The sequence below is a fragment of the Hemiscyllium ocellatum genome (genome assembly GCF_020745735.1).
Source record: "Hemiscyllium ocellatum isolate sHemOce1 chromosome X unlocalized genomic scaffold, sHemOce1.pat.X.cur. SUPER_X_unloc_6, whole genome shotgun sequence".
Lineage (NCBI taxonomy): Eukaryota > Metazoa > Chordata > Chondrichthyes > Orectolobiformes > Hemiscylliidae > Hemiscyllium > Hemiscyllium ocellatum.
In genome coordinates, this window is record NW_026867596.1 from 22,213 (window position 1) to 47,500 (window position 25,288).

The 25,288-nt window shown below is 53.8% G+C and overlaps 1 protein-coding gene across 1 annotated transcript in view; it reads right to left on the reverse strand.

The window, feature by feature from the left end:
* The window catches only part of LOC132808976 (diacylglycerol kinase beta-like), a 112,662-nt gene that overhangs the window by 20,939 nt on the left and 66,435 nt on the right, over positions 1-25,288 (reverse strand). The window contains exons 10-15 of the mRNA XM_060822369.1: positions 22,907-22,995; positions 19,065-19,181; positions 16,115-16,213; positions 14,207-14,299; positions 11,454-11,527; positions 9,337-9,411 (exon numbers count right to left, since the gene is read on the reverse strand). Coding sequence (XP_060678352.1) covers positions 9,337-9,411; positions 11,454-11,527; positions 14,207-14,299; positions 16,115-16,213; positions 19,065-19,181; positions 22,907-22,995 — 547 coding nt within the window. The remainder of the gene's footprint in view (positions 1-9,336; positions 9,412-11,453; positions 11,528-14,206; positions 14,300-16,114; positions 16,214-19,064; positions 19,182-22,906; positions 22,996-25,288) is intronic.

Genomic DNA, 25,288 nt, shown 5'->3' on the forward strand with positions numbered 1-25,288 from the left:
CTCTTTCTTTTACTGTTTAAAGAATCTTTCGCTGTCCACTTTGATATGAATTGCAAATTTTCCTTCTATTTTTGCTTCCCCTCTCCTTGTTACCTTTTTGGGTCATCTTTTGTTGGTTTGTCAACCTTTCCTGAACCTTTGTGTTCCCAGTAATCCTCTCCACATTGCGTTGCGCGGCCTGTGTTTCTTTAGTTTTGTGTTCTTTTTAAAAGTGTGGAGTGAAATGAGAAAAGATTTTTAAACCAAGGATTGCCGCATGTTTTGAAAGCAAGTAATTTAACACACACTGCAAGCACAGTTTAAGCAGCTGTGTGCGCCCTAGCAGAAGGTAGGGACAGAGGGTTGCGTGCAGATGAGTAGCAGATTGGTTTATGGACCCCTGGCCAGTTACCAATGACAGGCCGTTGAACAGCCTGGAACTGTGAACGAGATACAAAGAGACCTTCAGACTTCCACCAGCTCAGAACCTCGCTTGGTTCTCTGCAGCTAAAAGGACTTTGAAGTCTGAAGGGGGAAAACAAAACAGTTGATTTTTTTTCTTCAGCAGTTGCTGCAAGTGGCAATCTTTAACTATTATGTCAGAGAAGTTTTTATCAACGAACCAGCCACCTTGTGTCTCCTGCATCCACAGAAGGATGACTGAGAAGCAGCATTCTGATCAGCAGCAGCATCATAAAAATCATCACAGCAACCCCTGGAAACAGGACCTACTCAGCTGCTTTCCCAGTGTTTCCCTCAGTTCACAACCCATGTTTATTTTCCTGTATATCAGGGTGTGTGTATCTATGTCTATGTGTGTGTGTGTGTGTCTATGTCTGTGTGTCTATGTCTGTCTGTGTCTGTTTTATGTGTGTGTACGTCTGTCTGTGTATATGTGTGTGTGTGTCTGTGTGTGTCTATGTCTGTCTGTGTCTGTGTAAATGTGTATGTACGTCTGTCTGTGTATATGTGTGTGTGTATGTCTGTGTGTCTATGTCTATGTGTGCGTGTCTATATCTGTTTGTCTGTGAACATGTGTGTGTACGTCTGTCTGTGTATATGTGTGTGTGTGTGTCTGTGTCTATATCTATGTGTGTGTGACTATATCTGTCTGTGTCTGTGTATATATGTGTGTGTATAAGTCTGTCTGTGTCTGTGTATATGTGTGTGTACGTCTGTCTGTGTATATGTGTGTGTGTGTCTGTGTGTGTGTGTGTATGTGTGTCTATGTCTGTGTCTGTGTGTGTGTACGTATGTGTATATGTGTGTTTGTATGTCTGTGTCTGTGTGTGTCTATGTCTATGTCTGTGTGTCTGTGTATATGTGTATGTGTGTCTGTGTGTGTGTGTCTATGTCTATGTGTGCGCGTCTATATCTGTCTGTGTATATATGTGTGTATGTCTGTCTGTGTATGTGTGTGTGTGTATCTATGTCTGTCTGTGTATATGTGTGTGTATGTCTGTGTGTGTCTGTGTGTGTGTATGTCTGTCTGTGTGTCTGTCTATGTGTGTGTGTCTATGTCTGTGTGTTTATGCATGCCTGTGTGTGTGTGTGTATTTGTGGGTGTGCTCACATCTATGTGTGGGATTGGTTAAGCCATTTTTGGAATACTGCATTCAATTCTGGTCTCCCTCTTGTAGGAAGGATGTTGTGAAACTTGAAAGGGTTCAGAAAAGATTTACAAGGATGTTGCCAGGGTGGGAGGGTCTGAGCTACAGGGAGAGGCTGAACAGGCTGGGGCTGTTTTCCCTGGAGCGTCGGAGGCTGAGGGGTGACCTTATAGAGGTTTATAAAATCATGAGGGGCATGGATAGGATAAATAGACAAAGTCTTTTCCCTGGGGTGGGGGAGTCCAGAACTAGAGGGCATAGGTTTAGGGTGAGAGGGGGAAGATATAAAAGAGACCTCAGGAGCAACTTTTTCACACAGAGGGTGGTACGTGTATGGAATGAGCTGCCAGAGGATGTGGTGGAGGCTGGTACAATTGCAACATTTAAAAGGCATTTGGATGGGTGTATGAATAGGAAGGGTTTGGAGGGATATGGGCTGGGTGCTGGCAGGTGGGACTAGATTGGGTTGGGATATCTGGTCGGTATGGACGGGTTGGGCCGAAGGGTCTGTTTCCCTGCTGTACACCTCTATGGCCATGAAACTGTCAACTGGCAGGCCCTACTCCTGATCACACTGGAGTACCACTCTACAGCTGGCACACTGCAGCTCAGGGGTTCCTCCGGATCTCTCAGTGTGTGAGGTGGCAGTGCCACACTGTGCCTGGTTTACTGATCCTGGCTCCTTCAGGTCCAGGAGGATACCCATGGCTAATCCCGGACTGTGAGCTGCTCTTGTACCTCGGGATGGTGAACAAGATGGACTGAAGGGTGTGTTTCTGTGTTGTACAGCTCTATGATCCTCCATGTGTCTATGTGTATCTGTGCATGTGTGTATGTGTGTGTGTCTGCGTGTGTGCGCGTCTGTGTGTATCTGTGTGCATGTGTGCGCGTGTGTATCTGTGCACGTGTGTGTGTGCATGTGTCTGTCTGTCTATGTGTATCTGTGCATATGTGTGTGTGTGCATGTGTGTATCTGGGCGTGTGTCTGTCTATGTGTATCTGTGCATGTGTATCTTGTGTGTGTGTGTCTGCGTGTGTGTGTGTGTCTGCGTATCTGTGCGTGTGTGTGTGCGCGTGTGTGTATCTGTGCACGTGTGTGTGCATGTGTCTGTCTGTCTATCTGTATCTGTGGATGTGTGTGTGTGCATGTGTGTATCTGCACGTGTGTGTGCATGTGTCTGTCTGTCCAGGTGTATCTGTGTGTGTCTGTGTGTATCTGTGCACGTGTGTGTGCATTTGTATATCTGTGTGTGTGTGTGTCTGTCTATGTTTATCTGTGTATGTGTGTGTGTGTGTGTCTGTGTGTATCGGTGCACGTGTGTGTGTACGTGTATTTGTGCACGTGTGTGCATGTGCCTATCTGTGCGTGTGTGTATCTGTGCATGTGTGTATCTGTGTGTCTGTGCACATGTATGCGTGCGTGTGTGTATCTGTGCATGTGTGTGTATCTGTGCACATGTGTATGTGCGTGAGTGTGTGTATCTGTGCACGTGTGTGCGTGTGTGTATCTGTGCGTCTGTCTGTCTGTGTGTATCTGTGCACGTGTGTGCATGTGTGTATCTGTGCGAGAGTGTCTGTCTGTGTGTATCTGTGTGTGTGTGTGTGTGTGTATCTGTACGTGTGTGTCTGTCTGTCCATGCGTATCTGTGCACGCGTGTGCATGTGTATCTATGCGTGTGTGTGCGTGTGTATCTGTGCATGTGTGTCTGTGTGTATCTGTGCACGTGTGTGTATCTGTTCATGTGTATCTGTGTGTCTGTGCATGGGTGTGTGTGTATCTGTGTGTGCATGCGTGCGTGTATCTGTGTGTGCGTGAATGTATCTGTGTGAGTGTGCATGTATCTGTGCATGTGTGTCTGTCTGTCTGTGTGTGCGTCTGTCTGTGTGTATCGGTGTGTGTGTGTGTGTGTGTGTGTATCTGTGCGTGTGTGTCTGTCTGTCCGTGTGTATCTGTGCACGCGTGTACGTGTGTGTATCTGTGCGTGTGTGTGCGTGTGTGTATCTGTGTGTGTATCTGTGTGTGTGTGTGTGTGAGAGTCGGAGAGTTTCTCAGGCAATTAGAGCTTTAATTAACCGAAGTATTTTTTGACAGTTGATAATTAGTTACCTCGAGCTAGAATAATTACGTGTAATAAATCATAATGTTCTGTTACATAGTCAGTGCTTTCCTGGTTCTGAAAGTCAGGTATATTGGGGAATTAAAAAAAACTTTAATGTTTATGGATGAATGCAGGAATAATGGGGTTGGAATTCCAGTACATTATCCCAGTGAGGCCTAACAGGGGGCCTTCTCTTCCAATTTGATCTGATCTTTTCCCAGGTTAACCACGTATAGCGTGTCCCCTTCGGAGGCTCCTTCTTCCTCATTCGGATATATCTCTGCTGTGAGCCGTGAACTCGTTTTTAAAGGTCTCCCATTGTCCCTCAACCGTGTTTGCCTTACGGATTCGCCTTCTTTAAGTTTAGCACAGCTGTTTTTGAACCAACTTACTCAATCTCAAACTGAAGCTCACTGCTTCCTTGGGAACCTTTATTAATTACACATTACACACCACCAGACCCAAACCAGGCCTGAGCCCAGGTTAGATCCACAACCTACTCTTTCGGGAAACTGTCCCGAGTACACTCTGACAATCTGACTATCCCAATCTATGAAGATTAATGTCACCGACGATTAATGTGTCTCAGTTTTTAAGACGCCATTTTTATCTTTTGCTTTATTCTCTGTCCTAGCTATTATGAGGGAGTTTCTCGACAATTCCCACCAGTGGTTTTGTGTTATTTTTCACCTTATTTTTCACCTCTATCCACATGGATTCTGCAAGATCGGATCCAAGATCATTTCTTGCTGTTGTATTGACTCCACCTCGTACTATCAAAGCCACCCCACCACCCTTCCCTTCCCAGTTGCCTTTTGGAAAAGTCACATGACCCGGAGGGTTTCGGTCCCCTTGGAATCAGGTCTCTGTCAGGGCTGGTAGATCAAACACGTTCATCTTTACTCGGAATTCCTCAAAACGCCGTTGGATGCGGAACCTTTCAATGGTTCTACAGCAGAGGGAGCTAGATGATCGACTGGCAAGGGGATGAAAGGTTATCGAGGGATATATAACAATGTAGAGTGGAGGTTAAAGTGAGATCAGTCGTACTGAATGGGCAAGCAGCCTGGGAGGGCTGAGTGGCCTCCCGTTATGCCTTGTTTCCTCTGACCCTATTTGTTGCTCCTTTCCTATGTCTGCTCCGATCCTGTCCCTTGATGTCCCACCCTGGGTGTCATTACCCACCTCGCCCTCCCGGGCCTGGGTAGGGGCTGGCCAGCAATATGTTTCGGAGGTCTATGTTACCCTTGTCACACACCGTCCTGCCCTCAGAGTCAGGAACGGGGAATACGCCGACACGAGGGAGCTTTCCTGCCAGCGGCCAACGTTGGAGCTGGCAAAAGGAGTGGGGTTGGCCTTGGAGGGGCCGAAGGGGCAGCAGAGCCCTCGGAGTAACTCGGGTACACTGTGGGAGGGGGCAGGGGGCACACACAGGGGGGTCAGGGTACACTGTGGGAGGGGGCAGGGGGCACACACGGGGGGGTCAGGGTACACTGTGGGAGGGGGCAGCGGGCACACACGGGGGGTCAGGGTACACTGTGAGAGGGCGCAGGGGGCACACACAGGGGGGTCAGGGTATACTGTGGGAGAGGTCAGGGGGCACACACAGGGGGGTCAGGGTACACTGTGGGAGGGGGCAGGGGGCAAACACAGGGGGTCAAGGTACACTGTGGGAGAGGGCGCAGGGGGCGCACACAGGGGGGTCAGGCTACACTGTGGGAGGGCGCAGGGGGCACACACAGGGGGGTCAGGGTACACTGTGGGAGAGGGCAGGGGGCACACACAGGGGGTCAGGGTACACTGTGGGAGGGCGCAGGGGGCACACACAGGGGGGTCAGGGTACACTGTGGGAGAGGGCAGGGGGCACACACAGGGGGGTCAGGGTACACTGTGGGAGAGGGCGCAGGGGGCACACACAGGGGGGTCAGGGTACACTGTGGGAGAGGGCAGGGGGCACACACAGGGGGTCAGGGTACACTGTGGGAGAGGGCGCAGGGGGCACACACAGGGGGGTCAGGGTACACTGTGGGAGGGGGCAGGGGGCACACACAGAGGGGTCAGGGTACACTGTGGGAGGGGGAAGGGGGCACACACAGGGGGGGTCAGGGTACACTGTGGGAGGGCGGGGAGGCACACACAGGGGGGTCAGGGTACACTGTGGGAGGGGGCAGGGGGCACACACAGGGGGGTCAGGGTACACTGTGGGAGGGGGCAGGGGGCACACACAGGGGGGTCAGGGTACACTGTGGGAGAGGGCAGAGGGGCACACATAGGGGGGGTCAGGGAACACTGTGGGAGGGGGCAGGGGGCACACACAGGGGGGTCAGGGTACACTGTGGGAGAGGGCAGGGGGCACACACAGGGGGGTCAGGGTACACTGTGGGAGGGGGCAGGGGGCACACACAGGGGGGTCAGGGTACACTGTGGGAGAGGGCGCAGGGGGCACACACAGGGGGGTCAGGGTACACTGTGGGAGGGGGCAGGGGGGCACACACAGGGAGGTCAGGGTACACTGTGGGAGGGGGCAGGGGGCACACACAGGGGGGTCAGGGTACACTGTGGGAGAGGGCGCAGGGGCACACACAGGGGGGTCAGGGTACACTGTGGGAGGGGGCAGGGGGCACACACAGGGGGATCAGGGTACACTGTGGGAGGGGGCGGGGGCACACACTGGGGGGTCAGGGTACACTGTGGGAGAGGGCGCAGGGGGCACACACAGGGGGGTCAGGGTACACTATGGGAGGGCAGGGGGCACACACAGGGGGGTCAGGGTACACTGTGGGAGGGCAGGGGGCACACACAGGGGGTCAGGGTACACTGTGGGAGGGCAGGGGGCACACACAGGGGGGACAGGGTACACTGTGGGAGAGGGCGCAGGGGGCACACACAGGGGGGTCAGGGTACACTGTGGGAGGGGGCAGGGGGCACACACAGGGGGTCAGGGTACACTTTGGGAGAGGGCGCAGGGGGCACACACAGGGGGGTCAGGGTACACTGTGGGAGGGGGCAGGGGGCACACACAGGGGGGTCAGGGTACACTGTGGGAGAGGGCAGGGGGCACACACAGGGGGGTCAGGGTACACTGTGGGAGGGGGCAGGGGGCACACACAGGGGGTCAGGGTACACTGTGGGAGAGGGCAGGGGGCACACACAGGGGGGACAGGGTACACTGTGGGAGGGCGCGGGGGCACACACAGGGGGGTCAGGGTACACTGTGGGAGAGGGCAGGGGGCACACACAGGGGGGTCAGGGTACATTGTGGGAGGGGGCAGGGGGCACACACAGGGGGTCAGGGTACACTGTGGGAGAGGGCGCAGGGGGCACACACAGGGGGGTCAGGGTACACTGTGGGAGGGGGCAGGGGGCACACACAGGGGGGTCAGGGTACACTGTGGGAGAGGGCAGGGGGCACACACGGGGGCTCAGGGTACACTGTGGGAGGGCAGGGGGCACACACAGGGGGGTCAGGGTACACTGTGGGAGAGGGCAGGGGGCACACACAGGGGGGTCAGGGTACACTGTGGGAGGGCGCAGGGGGCACACACAGGGGGGTCAGGGTACACTGTGGGAGGGGGCAGGGGGCACACACAGGGGGGTCAGGGTACACTGTGGGAGGGGGCAGGGGGCACACACAGGGGGGTCAGGGTACACTGTGGGAGAGGGCAGGGGGCACACACAGGGGGGTCAGGGTACACTGTGGGAGGGGGCAGGGGGCACACACAGGGGGGTCAGGGTACACTGTGGGAGGGGGCAGGGGGCACACACAGGGGGGTCAGGGTACACTGTGGGAGAGGGCAGGGGGCACACACAGGGGGGTCAGGGTACACTGTGGGAGGGGGCAGGGGGCACACACGGGGGGTCAGGGTACACTGTGCGAGGGCAGGGGGCACACACAGGGTAGTCAGGGTACACTGTGGGAGGGCAGGGGGCACACACAGGGGGGTCAGGGTACACTGTGGGAGAGGGCAGGGGGCACACACAGGGGGGTCAGGGTACACTGTGGGAGGCAGCACAGGGGGCACACACAGGGGCGTCAGGGTACACTGTGGGAGAGGGCAGGGGGCACACACAGGGGAGTCAGGGTACACTGTGGTAGGGGGCGGGGGGCACACACGAGGGAGGGACGGGGGGCACGGTGCAGGGTAGCAGGGTACCTACTGATGAGGGTTTCTGCTGGGTGAAAGTGCGTCAGTGAGCCTGGCACACTGGCTGGCAGCACTCCGGCAGGCACTCTGTCATTTTGTCCCCTTCCCCACCCCAACACTCCCCATCCACCAATGCCCCACCCTAACATTCCCCAACACCCCCTGACACCCCCTGTCTCCAACACCTCCCCCATCTCCAACACCTGTCCCACCCTCTGCCCATAAACACCCCCTCCCTCCCCCCCACCGACGCTCAGTAACAGCAGTGTGTACAATCTACAAGATGCCCTGCAGAAACTCACCAAAGATCCTCAGGCAGCACCTTCCAAACCCACCACCACTTCCATCTAGAAGGACAAGGGCAGCAGATACATGGGAACACCACCCCCTGCAAGTTCCCCTCCATGCTCCTCACCATCCTGACTTGGAAATATATCGCCGTTCCTTCAGTGTCACTGGGAGAGAATCCTGGAATTCCCTCCCTCAGGGCATTGTGGGTCAACCCACAGCACATGGACTGCAGCGGTTCAAGATGGCAGCTCACCCCCACCTTCTCAAGGGAGGGCAACTAGGGACGGGGCAATAAATACTGGGCCCAGCCAGTGACACCCACATTCCGTGAATGAACTATTAAAAGATGCCCCTGGAAGCCATGCATACAGGAAATCAGAACCAGGAGTTATCCAGAAGAGGCTTGGAAGGAATGGGGTTGGGGGAGGCCCTTGGCCAGTTGTCTCATGTCACCCGTTGCTCGTGTGTTAGTGCTGGCATCTCATCAGGAGTATGGCCTTCCCACAGGCCTTGGCGGTTCTGCTGTCAATTTGCGGCCGTCAGTATTACATATGACACGGTCAAAGCAGTGAGTGCTGGGTGACCCACCACGATAAGCAGCCTCTCTCAACCCAGGGATCCGCCACGCCCCCCTGCCCGCTGCCAACCAGGCCTTCTCGTGCGGAGGGAACCAAACGTCACAGTGCCACACCTGCCCGTCCTTGTCAGAAACTGGCTAAACATGGCGGCCTCTGCCCAGCTCTACTGTGCCCTCTTTCTGGCAGAGGGGTGGCCAGAACTGGTCGAGATGCCTGCGTGCCAGCTGGCGCCACTAATGCCTCACTGGCAAAGGGTCCCGGTAAAATGCCAGGCCGTTGCTTTGAATCTTGCCCTGCCCCGTGCAGACAGGTAGCTCAACCGGGAGACAGCAATCTGCTTTGCCTGGGCCCCCTCCGGCCTGGTCTCCGGGGAAGCCTGCATTCGGTAACTATAGCAACAAAGGACACAGTCAAACCAGGGCGGGAAATAAAGGCAATCCCCCCACTGATTGATGGGATAGCAGGTATATTGCGTTACACTTTCTGCTGCGTGACGCGCACCAAGGGCACGGAGCCCAGAAACTGCTCAGCAAATGCTTTTAAAGCACTACAGGCAATCAAAGAAAGGCTGCTACTTGGTAAGTGCCGTTTAACTGAAACGTGAGCGATGCTTTCAAAGCCGGGTTGGCCTTACCCTGGTTTCGGGCCATCCTTCGCCAGGTTGAAGACTTGTCTTGGGTTGAGAAGGTACTGGAACTTCTGTAAGACCCTGCAAGCACACAGTGAGAGCGGGTTAGCCCCGTGCAGTCACTCCCCTTATCCATTGCAACAAACCGAGCAATTGCTGGAAAAGCTCAGCACTTTTGGAGAGAAATCAGAGCGAACGGCTCAGGCCCTTCCGCAGGACTGATGGGAGCTCGGAAAATGGCGGCTTTTATGCAGAAGGTAAGGTGGAGGGAGGGGGAGGCGTGTGAAGGCGTAAACGATAGGTGGGGATAGAGCCCAAAGAGAGACAGAAGAGCAGTTGGACAGGCAAAGGAGTAGATTACTGATTCCTGGTGAAGGGCTTCGGCCCGAAACGTCGACTCTCCTGCTCCTCGGACGCTGCCTGACCTGCTGTGCTTTTCCAGCATCCACATGTTTTGACCCTGGATTACAATCTGACTGGGAGGGTGGAGACTGTTTGTGACAAACAACGGGGTGGGGTAATGGCAGACTGTGTGTGGGGACAGGGGGAAGGAGAGCTCAAACCCGAAAGGCATTGAACTCGATATTGAGTCCAGAAGGAATGGAACGCTGTTTCTCTCAGGACAGGCATGGTTTGCAAAGATATTGCTTGATCGACAGATCTTCACTGCATTTCCCCTCCCCCCTACCTCACCCCAGCTCCAGCTCAGCACTGTCCTCATGACCTGTCCTACCTGCCTATCTTCCTTCCCACCTACCCACTCCACCCTCCCCTCTGACCTATCACCTCCAACCCCACCCCCATTCACCCTTTGTTCTCTTTGCTATCTTCCCCCACCCTCCCCTCTGACCTATCACCTCCAACCCCACCCCCATTCACCCATTGTCCTCTTTGCTATCTTCCCCCACCCTCCTCTCTGAGGGTGTGTGAGTATGTGTGTGTGTGTGTGTACACATGTGCATGCGTGTGCGTGTGTGTGTACGTGCATGCGCGAGTGTGAGTGAGTGTGAGACTGTGTATGTGTACGCACATGTGTGAGTGTGCGCACAAGTATGTGAGTGTGCGTGTCTGTGTGTGTGTATGTCTGCACGCATGCCTGAGTGTGAATGAGGGTGTGCGCACGCGCGCGTGTGAGTGTGCTTGTGTGTAAGTACGTGCACGCCCGAGTGTGAATGAGGGTGTGTGTGCGTGCGCGCGCGCGTGTGTGTGCATGTGTGTGAGGGAGTGTGCTTGTGTGTATGAGTACGTGCACGCCCGAGTGTGAATGAGTGTGTGTGGGTGCGTGTGTGTGTATATATATGAGATGGTATCTGTGCTGAGGAAGTCAGTGATCACTAGGCCATCTGTCTCCTGGATGCTGAACATTGTCAAAGCCCTCACTGAAGAGTCTGGTCTGGGTGTGTATGTAAAGCGTTGTGGAACCAGGGTGAAGGGGCTAACATCGTAACGCCTCCCCAGCCGGGCTCAGCCAGGGCACCTTTCCTCACTCCAAGGAAGCTGGCATCAATCCTGGCAGCCCTGGACCAGTGAAGAACCAGTCACACTGACGAGAGGCACACAGGCCAAGTCTGTCTAAGGCCAGGATACAACAAAGCTGTCAACTCCCCAGGGGGTGTCTGGGAATGTGACAGTCATCAAACATCTCCACACGAGGATGTGGGCTTGAGTGGCAGAGTATGCTGGTCGGATTCCATAAAATTTGCAATTTAAAACCGAGCCGAATTGTGAGTGTGTAATGGTCTTCAAACCGCAGGTCCTTGAGGGAAGGAAATCTGCCATCTTTCCGCATGTGACTGCAAATCCATGTGCCTGACTTTGAACCACGTTGAAAATCCCACAGGAAAATAGCCTGGAGAGCTAGTTTTCTCCAGGGCAATGAGGGACAGCCAATGAACAGCACCTTGCCAGCGAAGCCCACATTCCGCACAGGGGGAAAACAAACATGGTGGACAGGCAGCATTCGGGTGGCCTGTGCTTTGCCTGCACCAAGTCAGCTCGCTTCAGCAGGCAGGCTCTGAGTGAGGCCTAGTCAGGCCTCGTGCTGTGTCAGCTCATGGCATCCGACACTCAGCTCAGGGTCCGGTAGAGACGGGACCACCCTCCAAACGGGAGCACTCTCTTACCTCTCGCCTTGTTTCCCTCCACTTTTCGGGTTGACAAAGACCAGCAGTGGGTGAGTCTGAGGCACTGGGATAATCTGGTCAAGGGGAAACAAACAACAATCAGCGTTTTCAAGAGGGAAACACATGGGCAGCAAACCAATGGCGTGGTCGGGGCTTGGCAAATGGAGGTGTGGGGAGGGTCGGTTGGGGGAATGGGGTTGGAGAGAAATAAGGGTGGGGGAGAGAAGGACTAGAGGAGGTGACTGAGATAGGAAGGGGAATAGGGGTGGGTAGGGGTTACTGAGATAGGGAGGGGGTGTAGGGATTGGAGGGGGTGACAGAGATAGGGAGGGGAATAGGGGCTGGAGGGATTTACAGAGATAGGGAGGGGGAGTAGGGGCTGGAGGGGGTTACAGAGATAGGGAGGGATTGTAGGGGCTGGAGAGGGGTTACAGAGATAGGGAGGGGGTGGAGGGACTGGAGGGGGTGACAGAGATAGGGTGGGAGTGTAGGGGCTGGCGGGGGTGACCGAGATATGGAGGGTTGAGGGGCTGGAGGGGGTTACAGAGATAGGGAGGGGAATAGGGGCTTGATTGATTTACAGAGAGAGGGAGGGGTGTAGGGGCTGGAGGGGGTTACAGAAATAGGGAGGGGGTGTAGGGGCTGGAGGGGGTTATAGAGATAGGGAGGGGTAGGGACTGGAGGGGGTTACAGAAATAGGGAGGGGGTGTAGGGGCTGGAGGGGGTTATAGAAATAGGGAGGGGGTGTAGGGGCTGGAGGGGGTTACAGAGATAGGGAGGGGTGTAGGGACTGGAGGGGGTTACAGAAATAGGGAGGGGGTGTAGGGGCTGGAGGAGGTTACAGAGATAGGGAGGGGGTGTAGAGACTGGAGGGGGTTACAGAAATAGGGAGGGGGTGTAGGGGCTGGAGTGGGTTACAGAGATAGGGAGGGGGTGTAGGGGCTGGAGGGGGTTACAGAGATAGGGAGGGGGTGTAGAGACTGGAGGGGGTTACAGAGATAGGGAGGGGGTGTTGGGGCTGGAGGGGATTACAGAGATAGGGAGGGGGGTGTAGGGGCTGGACGGGGTTACAGAGATAGGGAGGGGGGTGTTGGGGCTGGAGAGGGTTACAGAGATAGGGAGGGGTGGAGGGGGGTTACAGAGATAGGGAGGGGGTGTAGGGACTGGAGGGGGTTACAGAGATAGGGAGGGGGTGGAGGGACTGGAGGGGTTTACAGAAATAGGGAGGGGGTGTAGGGTCTGGAGCAGGTCACAGTGATAGTGAGGGGAATAGGGGCTTGAGGGAGTTACAGAAATAGGGAGGGGGTGTAGGGGCTGGAGGGAGTGACAGAGATAGGGAGGGGAGTGTAGGAACTGGAGGGGGTTACAGAGATAGGGAGGGGGTATAGGGTCTGGAGTGGGTTACAGAGATAGGGGAGGAGTTGTAGGGGCTGGGGGGGATTACAGAGATAGGGAGGGGGTGTAGGGACTGGAGGGTAGTGACAGAGATAGGGAGGGGAATAGGGGCTGGAGGGATTTACAGAGATAGGGAGGGGGAGGAGTGGCTGGAGGGGGTTACAGAGATAGGGAGGGAGTGTAGGGGCTGGAGAGGGGTTACTGAGATAGGGAGGGGGGTGTAGGGGCTGGAGGGGGTTACAGAGATAGGGAGGGTGTGTAGGGGCTGGAGGGGGTTAGAGATATAGGGAGGGTGTGTAGGTGCGGGAGGGGCTTACAGAGATAGGGAGGGGGTATAGGGACTCAAGGGGGTGACAGAGATAGGGAGGGGGGTGTAGGGGCTGGAGGGGGGGGTTACAGAGATAGGGAGGGGGTGTAGGGACTGGAGGGGGTGACAGAGATAGGGAGGGGGTGTAGGGGCTGGAATGCGTTACAGAGATTGGGAGGGGGTGTACGGGCTGGAGGGGGTGACAGAGATAGGGAGGGGGTGTAGGGGCTGGGGTGGGTTACACAGTTAGGGAGGGGGTGTTGGGGCTGGAGGGGGTGACTGAGATAGGGAGGGGGTGTAGGGGGTTACAGAGATAGGGAGGGGTGTAAGGGCTGGAGGGGGTTACAGAGTTAGGGAGGGCGAAGCTGGGATGGAAGTCCACATTTGGCCACCAAGGGCTGGTCTGGGAATGGGAGTCACTGCCATTCCGGGGTCAGGCGGCAGGGTGTCGGAGTTGGGTTGGTCCAAACGGAGAACTGCCCGGAGGGGTGTACCATCCTTCCCCCTGGCGCTGGGGAAGAGGGTTCCTGCAGGATGTGGGCACTAACAGGATAGACGCCGCGGTTCGCCGTGGGCATTCTGTGAGCTGATGGAGACAGGCTGGTCAGATGGTGAGGCCGCGTCCAGTCCGTGGCTGAGGGGAGCAGAGAGGAGCAGGGCCTGGGCACCAGGGAACTGAAACACTGACCCCACGCCCCACAATGGCCAAGGCTGAGAGGCCGGCACTGCAGATGGGACCTTTTAGATTTGCCGGGGGCTGGAGGACTCTGGGAATCTTTCCTCGGGGAGGGGGTGGTGGGGTGGAGTGGGGGGGCGTTGGGGAGTTGACCGCCTGTGGAAGGAAATCTGCAGGTCGGACTGGGCCTGTTTTCAGTGTGAGCCAGGCCCAGCCCTCTGAAATGATAGAGCAGGACCCTCTCTCCGAGAGTGACCGGCGCTGGCAACCCCCATGCGACCGTCGGGAAATGGATCTTTCTGAAAACGCCGGCGTGGGCCCTACCTCGTCGTGCATTCAGGGCCCAGAGGTGAGCTCTCGCCAACAGGAACGCACCTGCAAGACCTTGCCATCCACGGTGGTGATGGGCTGCTCTGTGTCGATGGCTGAGACATCATCGTCCTTTTTCTTCAGACTGTTCTGCCTGTCCTGAGGAACAGAAGGACGTCTGCAGTGAGACAAGACTTGTCCATCGCCCTTCCCCTCCTGCACGTGTCAGTGTGCACCAACCTCGACAACTCAATGTCTCCCCCCTCCCTCCAGTCTCCAGACTGCACCCGCACAACACAGCCAACCAATCCGAGTGAAGACTTTCCTGTCATCGCACCGCGGGCACCGTACCGGAATTGCCCAGCAACCTGTGGCACGGTGGCTCAGTGGTTAGCAGTGCTGCCTCACAGCACCAGGGACCCAGGTTCCATTCCAGCCTCAGGTGACTGTGTGAAGTTTGCACAATCTCCCCATGCCTGCGTGGGTTTCCTCCGGGTGCTCCCACAGTCCAAACATGTGGATTGGCCGTGGGAAATTGTCCCACAGTATCCAGATATGTTCATTTCAAGGTGGATTGGCCATGGGAAATTGTCTCAGTGTCCAGGGATGAGCAGGTTAGGGTGGATTGACCATGCTAAATTACCCATAGTGCCCAGGGATGTGCAGGTTAGGGTGGATTGGCTGTGCTAAATTACCCATAGTGCCCAGGGATATGCAGATAGGGTGGATTGACCATGCTAAGTTGTCCTGTAGTGCCCAGGAATGTGCAGGTTCGGGTGGATTGGCCACACTAAAGTACCCATAGTGCCCAGGGATGTGCAGGTTAGGGTGGATTGACCGTGCTAAATTGTCCCGTAGTGTCCAGGGATGTGCAGGTTACGGTGGATTGGCCATGCTAAATTACCCATAGTTCCCAGGGATGTGCAGGTTACGGTGGATTGGCCATGCTAAATTACCCATAGTGTCCAGGGATATGTAGGTTAGGGTGGATAGGCCATGCTAAATTGCCCATAGTGTCCAGGGATGAGCAGGTTAGGGTGGATTGGCCATGCTAAATTACCCATAGTGCCCAGGGATGTGAAGGTTAGGGTGGGTTGGCTATGCTAAATTGTCCCATAGTGCCCAGGGATATGCACGTTAGGGTGGATTGACCATGCTAAATTACCCATAGTGTCCAGGGATATGTAGGTTAGGGTGGATAGGCCATGCAAAGTTGTCCCATAGTGTCCAGGGATGTGCAGGTTAGGGTGGATTAGCCATGCTAAATTGCCCATAGTGTTCAGGGATGAGCAGGTTAGGGTGGATTGGCCATGCTAAATTGTCCCGTAGTGTCCAGAGATGTGCAGGTTAGGGAGGATTGGCTACGCTAAATTACCCATAGTGCCCAGGGATGTGCAGGTTAGGGTGGATTGGCCATGCTAAATTACCCATAGTGCCCAGGGACGTGTAGGTTAGGGTAGATTCGCCATGCTAAATTACCCATAGTGCCCAGGGATGTGTAGGTTAGGGTAGATTCGCCACGCTAAATTACCCATAGTGCCCAGGGACGTGTAGGTTAGGGTAGATTCGCCATGCTAAATTACCCACAGTGCCCAGGGACGTGTAGGTTAGGGTAGATTCGCCATGCTAAATTACCCACAGTGTAAGGTGCATTAATCAGAGGTAAATGTAGGTCGAGGAATGGGTCTGGGTGGGTTACTCTTTGGAGGGTCAGTTTGGATTTGTTGGGCCGAAGGGCCTGTTTCCCTACTGTAGGGAATCTAATCAAAAACAAAATGTGTCAAAGATCGAAGCTTACATCTCCCAGCCATTTCTCACCCCACCCCCAACAATGCCACCCTCTCCCCCCTCACCCCCACCTCCCCCCCGCCATCCCCCATCGTCTATCCCATCCTCCAGAGTTCCAGCAACACAAAGCCAACAATTGCTTTCCGCAGTTGACTCCAACCCCAGGAAGAGGAGCCGAGGATTTACCAGGACGACGGGATATATCGCAGAGGGAGGGAGCACGTGATCCCGCAACGAGCCACAGTCACAGTCATCCTTCCCTTTCAGTGCACATTCATTATGGAGCTGTGAACACAAGAGGGCCATGATTACTGAGCAGCACACACCCAGGCCCCTCAGCGCCAACTGTTCACCTTCAGCCAATGCCACTGCCCTCCAGTCTGTCTCCAGCGATGGGACAGTGCCCATGGCTTCCAGCCAGATCGCCTGAAGGTGAATCTGGAACCAAACTGGTAAGCAGGAAGGGCTCTGAGCTGAATCACAAACAAACCAGAGACCAGGGAGAGGGGAGAAGTAGCAAGGCCTTTCCAGCTGAGGGGCAGGCCCCAGGGATCGCTGCTGGCATTTCTTTAATATACTCAGTCTGGAGGCAGACTGCTTCATTTCAACTGATCACCAGATCCTTCATTATTCAACCCCTGGCCACACACACCCATGCAATATACTTCACTCCAGTCAGTGAGATCTACAGCACGGAAACAGACCCTTCGGTCCAACCCGACCATGCTGACCAGATATCCCAACCCAATCTAGTCCCATCTGCCAGCACCCGGCCCATATCCCTCCAAACCCTTCCTATTCATATACCCATCCAAATGCCTCATAAATGTTGCAATTGTACCAGCCTCCACCACATCCTCTGGCAGCTCATTCCATACACGTACCACCCTCTGTGTGAAAAAGTTGCCCCTTAGGACCTTTTTATATCTTTCCTCTCTCACCCTAAACCTATGCCCCTCTAGTTCTGGACTCCCACACCCCAGGGAAAAGACTTTGTCTATTTATCCTATCCATGCCCCTCATGATTTTATAAACCTCTATAAGGTCACCCCTCAGCCTCCGACACTCCAGGGAAAACAGCCCCAGCCTGTTCAGCCTCTCCCTGTAGCTCAGATCCTCCCACCCTGGCAACATCCTTGTAAATCTTTTCTGAACCCTTTCAAGTTTCACAACATCTTTCCGATCGGAAGGAGACCAGAATTGCACGCAATATTCCAACAGTGGCCTAACCAATGTCCTGTCCAGCCACAACATGACCTCCCAACTCCTGTACTCAATACTCTGACCATTAAAGGAAAGCATACCAAACGCCACCTTCACTATCCTATCTATCTGCGACTCCACTTTCAAGGAGCTCTGAACCTGCACTCCAAGGTCTCTTTGTTCAGCAACACTCCCTAGGACCTTACCATTAAGTGTATAAGTCCTGCTAAGATTTGCTTTCCCAAAATGCAACACCTCACATTTATCTGAATTAAACTCCATCTGCCACTTCTCAGCCCATTGGCCCATCTGGTCCAGATCCTGTTGTACTCTGAGGTAACTAGTTTTCCCTGAACTTCATCCATACTCTTCACATTCCCGACTCTCAGTGAGGGCATAGTATTTCACACTCGCCCCACTCTCTCAGTGTTAGCAGTCTGTTCTCCAAATGCAGATTGGACTTGCCCAGTGGCTGTCTTCTGTTCAGGTCACGGGCTTTGCAATTCCCCACCATGTCAACCAGTCATGGTATGCATCCCCTTTATCATTTTCAAGTTCTCAAACAGGTTCCTGCTCAGTCTGCTGAACACAGAGCCCCAGCCTGCTCGATCCTTCTAGTTTGAAAGCCTTTCAGTTCCAGTCTCATCCTCGGAGATTTCCTTCGCATCCATTCCTGCACATACTTCGATACCTTTGCTGTTATATGGATGTAGGTTTGCTCGCTGAGCTGGAAGGTTCATTTCCAGACGTTTCGTCACCCTTCTAGGTAACACCTTCAGTGGGCCTCAGGCGAAGCACCGCTGATAACTCCTGCTTTCTATTGATATGTTTGGGTTTCTTTGGATTGGTGATGTAATTTCCTGTGGTGAAGTCGCTTCCTGTTCTTTTTCTCAGGGGGTGGTAAATGGGATCCAGTCGATGGGTTTGTTGGTAGAGTTCTGGTTGGAACACCATGCTTCTAGGAATTCTCGTGTTTGGCTTGTCCTCGGATGGATGTATTGTCCCAGTCGAAGTGGTGTCCTTCCTCGTCCATATGTGAGGATACTAGTGAGAGAGGGTCATGTCTTTTTGTGGCCAGTTGATGTTCATGATACCCTGGTAGCAAGTTTTCTGCCTGTTTGTCCAATGTAGCGTTTGTTACAGTCCTTGCACGGTATTTTGTAAATAACTTTTTGTTTGTTGTCTGTATAGGGTCTTTCAAGTTCATTAGCTGCTGTTTTAGTGTAATGGTGGGTTTGTGGGCTACCATGATGCCGAGGGGTCTGAGTAGTCTGCCATCCTAGAACAAGCCAAACAGAGACACACACGAGAATTCCTAAAAGCATGACAATCCAACCCGAACTCCATCAACAAACACATCGAGTTAGACCCCATCTACCACACCCTGAGAAAAGGAACAGGAAATGACATCACCACAGGAAATGACATCGCCAACCCAAGGAACACCAAACATATAAATAGAAAGCAGGAATTATCAGCACTGCTTTGCCTGAGGCCCACTGGTGATGTTAGCTAGTAGGGTGACGAAACATCTGGAAATGAACCTTCCAGCTCAGCGAGCAAACCTACAGCCAGAACCTCAACTTGAGCTACAAACCTTCTCAAAATGTGCTCATATATCTCACCCCAGTAGCAGCTCGATTACTGCTGTTCAAAGCGATCGCTAAAACCACACTGGTTATGTCAACACTCAGAACTGCAGATCTTTGGAAAACAATGACAGGAATGATTATGGATTCGACAATAGGTTGATAACTGACATTACGACAGTTAGAGTAATTACCATCGCATATTACGGTCATGCTCTGTTAACTTGATGTGAAGGTACAGGTAGTGACAGTGAGTCAGATTACATGATGGATTAATGTGACTAGATGTTACCGACATGCTGGAAGTGACAGGAATGATTCACAATGAACAATCGGGCACTCACCGTGTTGTGACACCAGACACAGTGAAGACCAGTCAGCCGTTGAAAGCTCTTTATGGTTTTTTGGCAGCTCCCACAGGTGATGTTACAGTTGCCTTCAACCCACATGTGTTTCATGACCTAGGCCCCGAGTATGGGCAAAGAGAAAATGTGATTCAATCAAAGACATTGCCCGAACAAACCAGGGTTCACATGGATTAGGTGACACCACCGTCCCAGGCCTTGTTCCTGGGGAGTGAGCCTGTGTTGGTTTCTGAGCACTCACTGCCCTGGCATGGATTGGCTCACTCGGCCATTTCAAAGGGTAGTTAAGAGTCAACCACATTGCTGTGGGTCTGGAGTCACATGTAGGCCCAGACCAGGTAAGGATGGCAGATTTCTGTCACTGAAGGGCATTGAGAGAACCAGGCATGTTCTCACAACGCTCACTATTGCTGAGACCGGCTCTCAATGCCAGCTTGAATTTCCTGATTTTAAATGCCACTCTTTGCCAGGGTGACATTTGAACCCCATCTGCTCCGATGACCTCTGTGGTCCAGTGACGTGACCTCGACACCTCCTCCTATTCTCCAATGACTATTCTGACAGGGTATCCCACTACAGCCTGCTCCTCACCGGGAGATCCAAGTCCTGGCAATGCCAACAAGCCCAACGTTGCTGCTCCCCTTGGCACGAGAACTGGTCACCTACACTACCCAATCATATGTTGAGGATAGCGCCACTAACGTGCCCCCCCCCTCCCCTTGGGGCATAGACAAGGGCAGTTGGCATCAGCTCTGGGACTGAGCAAGCTCAGCAATGGCTGCGGTGGTTCTCTCTCCTGCCCAAGCAGAAAATGCCACCTAAAAGGACCAGCTCATCCTTGACTTGACATCCCTGAAACGATGGAGTAAGGGACCTCAGAGCCGGTTCAATTCCTGGGCTCCTTGGATCTTCCTCTTGGATTGGGGCTGGCCATGAGGGAACTTCCAGAGGTGGTATAGTGGCTAAGTGGTTAGCACTGCTGCCTCACAGTGCTAGGGACCCAGGTTCGATTCCAGCCTCGGGTGGAGTTTGCACTTTCTCCCCGTGTCTGCGTGGGTTTCCTCCCACAATCCAAAGATGTGCAGGTCAGGTAAATTGGCCATGGGAAATTACCCTTAACGTTCAGGGACAAAGTTAAAAATCCCACAACACCAGGTTATAGTCCAACAGGTTCATTTAGAAGCACTAGCTCTCAGAGTGCTGCTCCTTCATCAGATGGTTGTGGAGAATCAGATTGTAAGACACAGAATTTATAGCAAAAGTTTACAGTGTGATGTAACTGGAATTATACATTCACAAAGACCTGGATTGTTTGTTAAGTCTCTCATCCTTCCTGATGAAGGGCTTATGCTCGAAACGTCGAATTCTCTATTCCTGAGATGCTGCCTGGCCTGCTGTGCTTTGACCAGCAACACATTTGCAGCTGTGATCTCCAGCATCTGCAGACCTCATTTTTTACATCCTTTAGAATGACCATGTTGGTTTCAGTTCTTTCATTTGTAAATCCCAGAACCTTTTTTAAAAGTTACGTTCTCCAGTGAACTTTAACAATAGGTGTCATGTCGACCCAGATAATGTATTGAAGGTGTTAGCTCCCTGTGTGAGGCTGTCTGTGCCACAATGGTCAGACTGATTCTAATCTAAAAAAGGGATTTACAGAAACTTACATGGATTCGTGCAGTTTTTGAGCAAAATAAAATGGAATTCTGCAAGTACAAATTCACCCCACAAACGTATATGTGTATGTGTGCGTGTGGGTGGGTGTGTGCGCACGTGTGTGTGAGGGGGGGTGGAGGTGGAGTCTCAACATATGAAAGAACTGAAACCAACATGGTCAGTCAAAAAGATGAGAGACTTAACAATCAATCAGGTCTTTTTCAATATATAATTCCAGTTACATCTGTGTCTTACAATCTGATTCTCCATAACCACCTGATGCAGGACACTCTGATAGTGCTTCCAAATAAACCTGTTGGACTATAACCTGGTGTTGTGGGATTTTTAACTTTGGACACCCCAGCCCAACACCGGCATCTCCAAATCCTGATGTTCAGGCAAGTACAGACGAGGTGGATTCACCATGGGAATTGCAGAATTACAGGGATAGGGATGTTCTTTGGATGGCTGGGGTAGACTCAATGGGCCGAATGGCCTGCTTCCACACTGTAGGGATTCTATGAAACTCTGCCTCCAAGTGAGTGCTCCCCAAATGACAGGGAGGTGAGGCAGGATTCAGGAATGGATGCCTCTGGCTCAGAAAGTGGCCCCTTGGCCCGTTGTCCTGCTCAAGAGATGAGCCATTCGAATGCAAAGCGGGGAATGGGAATGAGCGGCCTGGTCGCCAGGATTTTGTCTGGTTGCTATCCCGACAGCTCCGGAAATTGGCCAGATTCTGGCATTCCAGCCCCCACCCCACCCCCGGGGGAGGGTCTGTGCAGAAAACACGCTGCAAGTTACAATCCAACGGTTCCCCTTTTGCCATCTCTCATCCGATCAGATGGGGCACAGTCCTGTCTGAGGTGTCACTCCGTGAAAAACTCCGGAAATGCACGGGCCTGAAAATGACCACCCGGGACATTTACCAGTGCAGTGCCACCGGGGATCACGGCTGGGGTCTCGGCTTTTGGCAACTAACATTCAGTAGAAGGAACGGACTGTATCGCAGTCAAAGATTAGATTAGATTACTTACAGTGTGGAAACAGGCCCTTCGGCCCAACAAGTCCACACCGACCCGCCGAAGCGCAACCCACCCATACATTTACCCCTTACCTAACACTAGGGGCAATTTAGCATGGCCAATCCACCTGACCCGCACATCTTTGTGACTGTGGGAGGAAACCGGAGCACCCAGAGGAAACCCACGCAGACACGGGGAGAATGTGCAAACTCCACACAGTCAGTCACCTGAGTCGGGAATTGAACCCGGGTCTCTGGCGCTGTGAGGCAGCAGTGCTAACCACTGTGCCACCGTACCGCCCACAAAGATAGCAAGGGGGAGGACTCAAAGGGATCGAGGTCGGTTCAGGGCTGTGGATTGGCAGCGGGTGAACAATGTGGGGTCAAAGGATTAGAGAAAGCCCGAGCGTAAATGGAGAAGGATTGCAGAATGCAGTGATGCAGAGGGATCTGGGGGTCCTTGATTAGGAATCACAAGTCAACATGTCACTACAGTGAGCCCATCAGCCTTTATGGCAGTGGGAATACAACAGCAAGGGGGGAGGAAGGCCTAACTCCAATGGGGTAAGGTGTCACTGAGACCACACCGAGAGTCCTGGGTGCAGCTGTGGTCCTCAAGATTCCCACCTTTGTCCGGGAAGCAGCTCAGACAAGGTCTCCCCGCTGAATTCTGGGACGGAAAGTTCGAGCTGCTTGGAAGAAGGCGAGGCCATCTTTGTTGAGATTTTGCCAGCCCTTGAGCGGGAGGGTCGGGACAACATTTCTCCATGTCAGGGGGAGAGGAGAAAATAGCAGACATTGTTTCAAACTCATCCCAGCCAAGCCAGGAACGAGGAAGGATTTCCTCTCTCGGGGGGGGGGGTCATTACTGTTTGGAATTCCCTTCCCGAGAGCGAGCCGGAATCCGTGGGGGTGACAGAGGCAGATGTCAGAGCAGAGTTGAGGTGACCAAGCTGTGAGCCAAAGGAATGGTAGAGCAGGCTGAGGGGCCGAATGGCCCCCCCCCCCTCACTGTCCTTCCCTGTGGGTCGGGCTTGTTTTTCACAGAGAAGTCTGCGCCCTGCTGCCCAGTCCCACGCCAAAGTGGGGAGAACGAGAAACAATCACTGATCAGTGTTAAGAAGAGAACAAGTCAACAGCTTACGTTGGTGTCCTTGATGGATTTTGCATACGTTCGGATACAGCAGGAAGGAGCTTTGGAGGCACATCGTTCGTGGACTGTGTACTTGCAAACTGCAAAGAAAGCACAAGGGTTTGTCTCTCCACCCTGCCAATCTCCACCAGAGTGCCAACAACACCAAAGCAACTACACTGGCGCCGTGGCAAAGCTGAAAGGCCTGGGCATTAATTATTTACCCACTTGTGGGATGTGGGTGTCGCTGCCTGGGCCTAGCATTTACTGCCCCGTCCCTAGTTGCCCCCTTGAGAAGGTGGGGGTGAGCTGCCATCTTGAACCGCTGCAGTCCATGTGCTGTAGGTTGACCCACAATGCCCTGAGGGAGGGAATTCCAGGATTCTGACCCAGTGACACTGAAGGAACGGCGATATATTTCCAAGTCAGGATGGTGAGGGGCTCGGAGGGGAACTTGCAGGGGGTGGTGTTCCCATGTATCTGCTGCCCTTGTCCTTCTAGATGGAAGTGGCCGTGGGTTTGGAAGGTGCTGCCTGAGGATCTTTGGTGAGTTTCTGCAGGGCATCTTGTAGATGGTACACACTGCTGTTACTGAGCGTCGGTGGGGGGAGGGAGGGGATGGTACACACTGCTGTTACTGAGCGTCGGTGGGGGGGAGGGAGGGGATGTTTGTGGATGTGGGGCCAATCAAGCGGCTGCTTTGTCCTGGATGGTGTTGAGCTTCTTGAGTGTTGTTGGAGCTGCCCCCATCCAGGGGCAAGTGGGGAGTATTCCCTCACCCTCCTGACTTGTGCCTTGGAGATGGTGGGACAGGCTTTGGGGAGTCAGGAGGGGAGTTACTCACTGCAGGATTCCCGGCCTCTGACCTGCTCTTGTAGCCACAGTGTTTATATGGTGAGTCCAGTTGAGTTTCTGGTGACCCCCAGGACATTGAGACCCCCAGTGATGGTAACACCATTGAATGTCAAGGGGTGGTGGTTAGATTCTCTCTCAATGGTGATGGTCATAGCCTGGCATTTGTGTGGCATGGATGTTACTTGCCACTTGTCAGGGGTGTGTGCCTGGACAGCAGTCACTACAGGAGGCAGATACGTCGACCTCAAACCCCTCACCCCTCAGCTTGGAGGCCGGAGCTGAAACTGGACAGTTTCCGACAGAGAGAGAGAGAGAGAGAGAGAAAGAGAGGGGAAAGAGAGGGAGAGGGAGAGAGAGAGAGAGAGAGAGAGAGAGAGGAAAGAGAGGGGGAGAGAAAGAGAGAGAGACGTGGACGAGAGAGAGAGAGAGGGACGAGAGAGAGGGGGAGAGAGAGAGAGAGAGAGAGAGAGAGAGAGAGAGAGAGAAAGACAGAGAGGGAGAGAGACAGCGAGGGGGAGAGAGAGAGAGAGAGAGGAAAGAAAGGGAGAGAGAGAGGGGAAAGAGGGGGGGAGAGACAGAGAGAGGGAGAGAGGGAGGGGGGAAAGAGAGACGGAGAGAAAGAGGGGAAAGAGAGGGGAAAGAGGGGTGGGGAAGAGACAGAGAGAGAAAGAGAGAGAGAGGAAAGAGGGGGAGAGAGAGAGAGAGAGGGGGGAAGGGGGGGAGAGAGCGAGAGAGAGAGGGGAAAGAGGAGGGGGAGAGAGAGAGAAAGGGGGAGAGAGAGAGGGGAAGGGGGGGAGAGAGAGAGAAGGGGGAGGGGGGGAGAGAGAGAGATGGGGGGGGAAAGAGAGAGAGAAAAAAGGAGAGAGAGAGGGGGGAAAGAGAGGGGGGAGAGAGAGAGAGAGAGAGAGAGAGAGGGGGGTGAGAGAGAAACATGGAATCTCTCAGTGGGAGAGGTTGGCATGTGTGGGGGACCCACAGAAACCCAGGAAGAGAGTGAGCTGCAGGCACAAGGGGAGGGTGTGAAGGTAGTGTTGTTGGATATTTCAAAGGCACAGTCAGCGAGATTCTTCACAAAGAAATGGGGGTGGGGGAGGATCAAACATCAACGGGGGTGGGTGGGGGTGTAAACTACAGCTGATGCCACAGACTGGGCAGGCCAATGACTGTATTGAACGGGAGAGTGGGAAGCAGTTCAGGTGTGGAATGAACTGCCAGAGGAAGTGGTGGGTGTGAGGAGAGGCCCGATGTTAAAAGCTACCTCCAGGGGACGTGGCCAACCGATCAGAAGGATGTTGTGGAACTTGAAATTTGGATCAAGACAGGAAGAGGAAAGGTTTGGAGGGATATGGGCCAGGGGCAGGCAGGTGGGACCAGTTCAGTTTGGGATTAGGGTCGGCATGGACTGGTTGGGCCGAAGGGTCTGTTTTGGTGCTGTCTGACTGCGAGATTCGGGAGGGACTGGGGCTGAACGCGTGTGGGAGCAGTTACTGAGATGTGGTCGCGTGACGGTCAGGACCGGGAGCCAATCAGAGCACGTCC